This window comes from Dipodomys merriami, unplaced genomic scaffold (genome assembly GCF_024711535.1).
Source record: "Dipodomys merriami isolate MVZ:Mamm:240054 unplaced genomic scaffold, mDipMer1.0.p SCAF_297, whole genome shotgun sequence".
In the NCBI taxonomy this organism is placed as follows: Eukaryota; Metazoa; Chordata; class Mammalia; order Rodentia; family Heteromyidae; genus Dipodomys; species Dipodomys merriami.
The window spans coordinates 368,652-377,429 of NW_027204459.1; the positions used below are offsets into that span (position 1 = coordinate 368,652).

At 64.0% G+C, this 8,778-nt stretch overlaps 1 protein-coding gene across 1 annotated transcript; it reads left to right on the plus strand.

Annotated features, from left to right (window-relative positions):
- The first annotated feature begins 6,020 nt into the window (after positions 1 to 6,020).
- Positions 6,021 to 6,950, plus strand: LOC138839194 (uncharacterized). Its single transcript, XM_070038825.1, has one exon. It carries the CDS (start codon positions 6,021 to 6,023, stop codon positions 6,948 to 6,950), a length of 930 nt encoding a protein of 309 aa, XP_069894926.1.
- Positions 6,951 to 8,778: the final 1,828 nt, after the last annotated feature.

Genomic DNA, 8,778 nt, shown 5'->3' on the forward strand with positions numbered 1-8,778 from the left:
CTTTTTTTCTTTCTTTTCTTTTTTGGTTGGTCGTGGGGCTTGAACTCTGGGCCTGGGCACCGTCCCTGTGCTCTTCAGCTCAAGGTGAGCACTCTACCACTTGAGCCACAGTGCCACTTCCGATTTTCTAGTGGTTTTTTTTGGGGTCCAGTCGTGGGGCTTGAACTCTGGGCCTGGGCGCTGTCCCTCAGCTCTTCAGCTCAAGGCTAGCGCTCTACCACTTGAGCCACAGCGCCACTTCCGGCTTTTTTTTTTTTTTTTTTTTTTGCTTATGTGGTGCTGAGGAATAGAACCCAGGGCCTCAGGCACGCAAGGCAAGCGCTCTACCACTGAGCCACCTTCCCAGCCCCCTTTTCTAGTGGTTTTTATTGGAGATAAGAGTCTCACGGACTTTCTGCCTGGGCCGGCTTTGAACCGTGAGCCTCAGATCTCAGCCTCCTGATTACTAGGATTACAGGTGTGAGCCATTGGTGCCCAGCTTCTTTCTTTTCTTTAAACATCCAACCTCTGAAGAAAATTACTACATAGGTATTTTCATGGAAATGGGACAGTATATTAAAAGAATTTCAGGTGAAAGTCTTAGTTACAGCCACAACACTGGCAGCACTGGTCTCCAACGCTAGGCCAGTGAGGTGAGAATGCAGACAACCGTGGTCCTTTCACAGCAGAGAGGGCGCAGACGGCGTCTGGGCGGCAACTGGGGGGGTCTGCCTCCACTTCCGTGCAGTCCTCCTGCCCATGGCCCTCAGAAGCCTCCACTGCTTCCAGACAGTTTGGAGCCTCAGAAGGCTTGGGTCCTGGTGGGGGAGGACTGGCTGGTCCTTCACCAGCCGAGCTGCTCCCCTGCTCCTGGCCTGCAGCGGGGCATGCCCTCTGTGCTGGGTGATGGTCTCCTAGCCCAGGCCGGACCCCAGGGCCCCATGGTGTGGGCAGAAGGTGGTTTCCGCTAGCAGCCCACGTGCCTCCCATGGGGCACTGCAGCCCAGGGTGCAGGCCTGCCCCGGACACTCCCAGAGAACAAGAGCGTCTTCCAGCGAAATCGCCCCTCAGAATCCCGTTTCCTTGTTGCCCACAGGATGGCAGCTCACGCGCTGGAGGAGAGCAAGGGTGTTGGTTAATTTCACAGAAAATTAGAGCCAGTAATGCTGTTTCCAATTTGAACACAGAAGTCTGAGGTTGTCTCTTGGGGCGACTTGTCTTCACCATCCTGGCTGCCTGTGGTTGCAAGTGGGTGGGCCCAGGCCTGGCCCGGGTCCACCGGGCCTGCTTCTGTGCACAGCTGAGACCTGGCTTTGAGGCCTTGGGTCAGATTCACATTCAGGATCAGGGGTCCTGCCAGGCCCACCGATAACGCTGGCAGGAGGCCAGCTCCCGGGGATGGAGGCTATGGTGCTCCTGCTGGCGTGTGGGCTCTCTTTTGGAGGACGCAGTTCTGGTGCTGGGCAAGCCAGCTCCAGGCAGCAGTCTGCTGTTCGTTGTAAGGAGGAGCAAAGACTCCATCCTGGGCTCTTACCCAGGGAACCTGGGTGGCTGTGTATCTCACAGGGTAAAGGGTGCGCTGTGGGCCTGGGCAGTCCAGGCCACCCACTGCTATTATCAGCAGGAGGTAGCGGTCAGCACGTGCTGGATCCCTGTCCAGTGGCTAATGCTGTGCCAGGGCCGTGTTCTCTTCAGAGCACGGCATGGTGCAGGCCACTGCACGGCCAGCTCACAGCATGGCTCCTCTGGCTTTGGGCATTCTTGCCTGGTGCAGTTGCAGGACACAGACTATCCAGCTGGGCCCCACACAGTAAGACTGAGTGTTGGATATCCAATCAGTGGGCCAGTGATGTCCTGTACCTGTGGTAGAGCAGCCCCTTCACTGCCCACTGCTGGACAGGGCAACTGTCCATTCTAGATGTCCCCTGAGTGCTCTGGAGTTGAGAGGGAGGAGCAAAGTGGTGTAGCGCAGATGTTGCTTGGCCTGGGGAGACTTACTTTAGAAGAGGCAGGTGGAGTGGGGTCCTGTGTGCCATTCTGTCCTCTGTTCCAATACTCTTGGAGATTCAGGAAGTCCTGGGTCCTCACTGGGGCAGGAAGTGGCCACGCAGGCCGTGGTGTGGGGTCAATGATCAGTCACCTCTGCCAGGCCAGCTTCCTCCTAGGGACCAGCCTCAGGGTGAATCATGATCCCATCAAGTCTGCATCTTCCGTCCACCACCTGACTCATAAGACTAACCAATGAGTGTGGAGGCCACAGCCCCCACCCCACCTCACAAGGCTTTCTCTGGTGTCACATGGTGTAAAAGCAAACAGCAGCACTATCCAACAAGTGGAAAATGGCATTGGATTGCAAAATTGTGTTTTCAAAGGCCACAATGCCATGGGAATGATAGGACACAACTTTGTGTGGAAAAGCAAGTGTGTAGCTGTGTGTTCTCCGAGTATGTCAACATTATTAAACGTTGGCTGTGTGGCTAGCACTGATGGAGGCTCTGTGTCCATTGGAGAGAAGGTGTTGCACTGTGTGAGTCCTGCTGGGATGTGACGATGCGTGTGTAGGCCCACATGTGTGCGCACACTCACATTCCCACATGTACAAAGAGACATACAACCATATGTGTGACATACCCTCACACGTCACATCCACACACACACCTATCCACACTCATGCGCTCATAACCCCTCCCACACGTGTGTCTCCCCTCACACACTCATTCACACACAGATACCCCATGTACCCTTCACACACATTCACATGTATGCCACATAATACACAATCCTGTACATACACTCAAGCCTATAACACACAACAGGATGCATACTCATATGCACACACACTACACAACCACAGACTCTCACCCATAACTCACACACAGTTGCATATATACCCACCATTCACAGCCCATGCTCATAAACGCTCACACATATACATACATATAACACGAGCATACGCTCACACTCATGCACACCCACATGTACATAGCTACACAAGGCACACTCACACCCACATTTCACATATGTGTACATGTTTACACTCATATGTACATATATGCATACAACTCACCATTACATTCCCATTCATACCACAGTTCACATACAACTCAATTATACTTTTGTACACATAATACACAACACACAACTCAGTCACATGGAAAGGCACACGTATGCACACAACTCACAGTGACGCATGCAGACATGAATGCATACACTTGCATGTTTGGAAGGGAATACACAAAATGTCATTAGCTGCCTCGAGGTGGTGATATTGCAGATGTATTCTAGCTCTTTATTTAAATGATTAATAATATTATTATTATAGGTTCCAGGCGCTTACATTCAGGGCTCCTTGCCCATTCAGATGGCTTGCTTGGCTGGGCCGGGACCCTGGCTGGGCCGGGATCCCTGAGCCCAGCCTCCCCTCTGGCACTCGTGGTTATTTTGGATACAGTGTTTTGTAGACTATACAAGGCACATTCTTTATTTTTCTGAGGAAGAGCTTCCTGTGAGAAGCCTTTGACCTGGTCTTCAGAATGACCTCCACCCTGGAGCCTTCCCTTGTGCCTTCCCCTGGCCCGAGGCCCCGCAGTGAGCGCCTCCACCTGGCCTTGACCCTGGACCCTTTCTAGGTCAGCTCCGGGTGAAACTATTCAGCCAGCATGTGTAGTTTCTGAGAGCAGTGCTGCAGCATGGTGGGCGATGGGAAGTGTCTCCAGGCCAGCCTGGTGGTCAGCAGGCTGCCTGGTGGCAGGCGCCCGACCCCGGAGGCCAGGAGCAGGGAGGGCACGGCCAGGCCTGCGGCTTGCGGTGGCCTCATTCAGGCCTGCGGGAGCGTCCTGCTGTTCAGCGGACGTTCTGTGTGTTTAAAGCTCACGGACACTATGACCAGCCTTGCTTTTATTTCTACCTTTAAGACGGCTCTAGCCCCACATCCCTTCGTGAAGAGCCTTCACCGCAGACTTCACCCTGGGTGGAGACTTGCTCCCGGTAGCGTGGGTAGCCGTCTCCCGGGCACGCTCCTGCGTGTTCACTCCCACGCTGCACACCTGCCCGGTGCACGCTCCTGCGTGTTCACTCCCACGCCTCACACCCGCCCTGTGCACGCTCCTGAGTGTTCACTCCCACGCCGCACACCTGCCCTGTGCACGCTCCTGAGTGTTCACTCCCACGCCGCACACCTGCCCGGTGCACGCTCCTGAGTGATCACTCCCACGCCGCACACCTGCCCTGTGCACGCTCCTGCGTGTTCACTCCCACGCCGCACACCTGCCCTGTGCACGCTCCTGAGTGTTCACTCCCACGCTGCACACCTGCCCGGTGCACGCTCCTGAGTGTTCACTCCCACGCCTCACACCTGCCCTGTGCACGCTCCTGAGTGATCACTCCCATGCCGCACACCAGCCCCTGTGTATGCTCCTGCGTGTTCACTCCCACGCCGCACACCAGCCCTGTGCACGCTCCTGAGTGATCACTCCCACGCCTCACACCTGCCCTGTGCATGCTCCTGAGTGATCACTCCCACGCCTCACACCAGCCCTGTGCACGCTCCTGAGTATTCACTCCCATGCCGCACACCAGTGCTGTGCACGCTCCTGAGTGATCACTCCCATGCCGCACACCAGCCCTGTGCACGCTCCTGAGTGATCACTCCCACGCCGCACACCAGCCCTGTGCACGCTCCTGCGTGTTCACTCCCACGCTGCACACCTGCCCTGTGCACGCTCCTGAGTGTTCACTCCCACGCCTCACACCTGCCCTGTGCACGCTCCTGCGTGTTCACTCCCACGCCGCACACCTGCCCTGTGCATGCTCCTGAGTGATCACTCCCACGCCGCACACCAGCCCTGTGCACGCTCCTGCGTGATCACTCCGACGCCGCACACCCGCCCTGTGCATGCTCCTGAGTGATCACTCCCATACTGCACACCCGCCCTGTGCACGCTCCTGAGTGATCACTCCCATACTGCACACCCGCCCTGTGCACGCTCCTGAGTGATCACTCCCACGCCGCACACCTGCCCTGTGCATGCTCCTGTGTGTTCACTCCCACGCCGCACACCTGCCCTGTGCACGCTCCTGCGTGTTCACTCCCACGCCTCACACCTGCCCTGTGCACGCTCCTGAGTGATCACTCCCATGCCGCACACCAGCCCCTGTGTATGCTCCTGCGTGTTCACTCCCACGCCGCACACCAGCCCTGTGCACGCTCCTGAGTGATCACTCCCACGCCTCACACCTGCCCTGTGCATGCTCCTGAGTGATCACTCCCACGCCTCACACCAGCCCTGTGCACGCTCCTGAGTATTCACTCCCATGCCGCACACCAGTGCTGTGCACGCTCCTGAGTGATCACTCCCATGCCGCACACCAGCCCTGTGCACGCTCCTGAGTGATCACTCCCACGCCGCACACCAGCCCTGTGCACGCTCCTGCGTGTTCACTCCCACGCTGCACACCTGCCCTGTGCACGCTCCTGAGTGTTCACTCCCACGCCTCACACCTGCCCTGTGCACGCTCCTGCGTGTTCACTCCCACGCCGCACACCTGCCCTGTGCATGCTCCTGAGTGATCACTCCCACGCCGCACACCAGCCCTGTGCACGCTCCTGCGTGATCACTCCGACGCCGCACACCCGCCCTGTGCATGCTCCTGAGTGATCACTCCCATACTGCACACCCGCCCTGTGCACGCTCCTGAGTGATCACTCCCATACTGCACACCCGCCCTGTGCACGCTCCTGAGTGATCACTCCCACGCCGCACACCAGCCCTGTGCACGCTCCTGCGTGATCACTCCCACGCCGCACACCCGCCCTGTGCACGCTCCTGCGTGTTCACTCCCACGCCGCACACCTGCCCTGTGCACGCTCCTGCGTGTTCACACCCGCGCCCGCAGGTCAGGGGTGAGCGTGTCTCCGAGGGCGCCGGCCGGGCCCGGCGGGGCTCTGCGGCTCCCAGGCCAAGGAGTCGGACTGCAGTGCCTGGAGTTAAAGCCCCACGCGCTCCGTGTCTGGCATCTCACCAGGGTAAACTGAGGCATAGATGGTGAAGAAGCGGCTCGGCTGCTTGTGCGGGGCCTGGTGTGCATGGTGTGTGTTGCCCGCCTCGGTGAGGCCGGCCGGGCGCGCGTGCCGCCCTCGCCCTCCCGCGCGTGCCGCCCTCGCCCTCGCCCTCCCGCGCGTGCCGCCCTCGCCCTCCCGCGCGTGCCGCCCTCGCCCTCCCGCGCGTGCCGCCCTCGCCCTCGCCCTCCCGCGCGTGCCGCCCTCGCCCTCCCGCGCGTGCCGCCCTCGCCCTCGCCCTCGCCCTCCCGCGCGTGCCGCCCTCGCCCTCGCCCTCGCCCTCGCCCTCCCGCGCGTGCCGCCCTCGCCCTCCCGCGCGTGCCGCCCTCGCCCTCGCCCTCCTGCGCGTGCCGCCCTCGCCCTCGCCCTCGCCCTCGCCCTCCCGCGCGTGCCGCCCTCGCCCTCGCCCTCCCGCGCGTGCCGCCCTCGCCCTCCCGCGCGTGCCGCCCTCGCCCTCGCCCTCGCCCTCCCGCGCGTGCCGCCCTCGCCCTCGCCCTCGCCCTCGCCCTCCCGCGCGTGCCGCCCTCGCCCTCCCGCGCGTGCCGCCCTCGCCCTCGCCCTCCTGCGCGTGCCGCCCTCGCCCTCGCCCTCGCCCTCGCCCTCCCGCGCGTGCCGCCCTCGCCCTCGCCCTCGCCCTCGCCCTCCCGCGCGTGCCGCCCTCGCCCTCGCCCTCGCCCTCGCCCTCCCGCGCGTGCCGCCCTCGCCCTCGCCCTCGCCCTCGCCCTCGCCCTCCCGCGCGTGCCGCCCTCGCCCTCGCCCTCGCCCTCGCCCTCGCCCTCGCCCTCGCCCTCCCGCGCGTGCCGCCCTCGCCCTCGCCCTCCCGCGCGTGCCGCCCTCGCCCTTGCCCTCGCCCTCGCCCTCGCCCTCGCCGTCCCGCGGGCGCGCGTGCCGCCCTCGCGCAGCACGGGCCTGACGCCGGCTCTGGGCACGGGTCTGCCCCGTGTGCCCGGGTGGGCGCGTCCGTGCGCACTCCCTTCTGCGCAGCCGTCAATGTGGCCCGGAGGCCGGGCGCACGCACCCCGCCACGCCCACGCTGCTTTCCCTACACCCGGTGCGTGGCCGCAGGGCTGACGACAGCAGGGCACCTTTCCTCCCACCCCCGGCTGACATGAGGAGGAGCCACAGGGACGGTGGGGTTCCTCAGAACTGTCACCAGGGAGGACTCGCAGGGGTCACCGGCCTGCCCGGCCAGCCTCCCGGGCCAGCCCACTCCTCGGCCCGGCCCGCCCCCTGGGCCCGCCCCCCGGACCCGCCCTCCTGGACCCGCGCTGGCCCCGCCTCCCGCGCTGGCCCCGCCTTCCACGCTGGCCCCGCCTCCCGCGCTGGCCCCGCCTCCCGCGCTGGCCCCGCCTTCCACGCTGGCTCCTCACTGTCTTCCTGGCCCCGCCTCCCGCGCTGGCCCCGCCTCCCGCACTGGCTCCTCACTGTCTTCCTGGCCCCGCCTCCCGCGCTGGCCCCGCCTCCCACGCTGGCCCCGCCTCCCGCGCTGGCCCCGCCTTCCACGCTGGCTCCTCACCGCCAGACCCGCTCACTGTCTTCCTGGCCCCGCCTCCCGCACTGGCTCCTCAGTCTTCCTGGCCCCGCCTCCCGCGCTGGCTCCCCCTCCCGCACTGGCTCCTCAGTCTTCCTGGCCCCGCCTCCCGCGCTGGCCCCGCCTCCCACACTGGCTCCTCACTGTCTTCCTGGCCCCGCCTCCCGCGCTGGCTCCTCAGTCTTCCTGGCTCTGCCTCCCGTGCTGGCCCCGCCTCCTGCACTGGCCCCGCCTCCCGCGCTGGCCCCGCCTCCCGCACTGGCTCCTCACTGTCTTCCTGGCCCCGCCTCCCGCGCTGGCCCCGCCTCCCGCACTGGCTCCTCACTGTCTTCCTGGCCCCGCCTCCCGCGCTGGCTCCTTAGTCTTCCTGGCTCTGCCTCCCGTGCTGGCCCCGCCTCCTGCCCTGGCCCCGCCTCCCGCGCTGGCTCCTCACCTCCAGCCCCCCTCAGTCTTCCTGGCCCCGCCTCCCGCGCTGGCTCCCCCTCCCGCACTGGCTCCTCACTGTCTTCCTGGCCCCGCCTCCCGCGCTGGCCCCGCCTCCCGCACTGGCTCCTCACTGTCTTCCTGGCCCCGCCTCCCGCGCTGGCTCCTTAGTCTTCCTGGCTCTGCCTCCCGTGCTGGCCCCGCCTCCTGCCCTGGCCCCGCCTCCCGCGCTGGCCCCGCCTCCCGCGCTGGCTCCTCACCTCCAGCCCCCCTCAGTCTTCCTGGCCCCGCCTCCCGCGCTGGCCCCGCCCCACGCGCTGGCCCCGCCTCCCGCGCTGGCCCCGCCCCACGCGCTGGCCCCGCCTCCCGCGCTGGCTCCTTAGTCTTCCTGGCTCTGCCTCCCGTGCTGGCCCCGCCTCCTGCCCTGGCCCCGCCTCCCGCGCTGGCCCCGCCCCACGCGCTGGCCCCGCCTCCCGCGCTGGCCCCGCCCCACGCGCTGGCCCCGCCCCACGCGCTGGCCCTCACCGCCAGCCCCGCCCACCCTCTTCCGGGCCGCTCCCCCTCGCCACTTCGGCGGTTCTGTTTCACAAACACCTGGGATTACTTTAGAAGAGAACGGAAGTGACTGTGTCTTCCTCAGGCTTCACCCAGCTTAGCAAAGCCAGGCCAGACATTTTGCCCAGCATGGTGGAGGCTCTAGAAGGTTCTGTTACTTTCACTCTGCCCAAACTTTCTCAGGCTCGCATGGGCCTCCGGGCCTGAGGAGCCGCCGTGGGGAAGCCCTCCG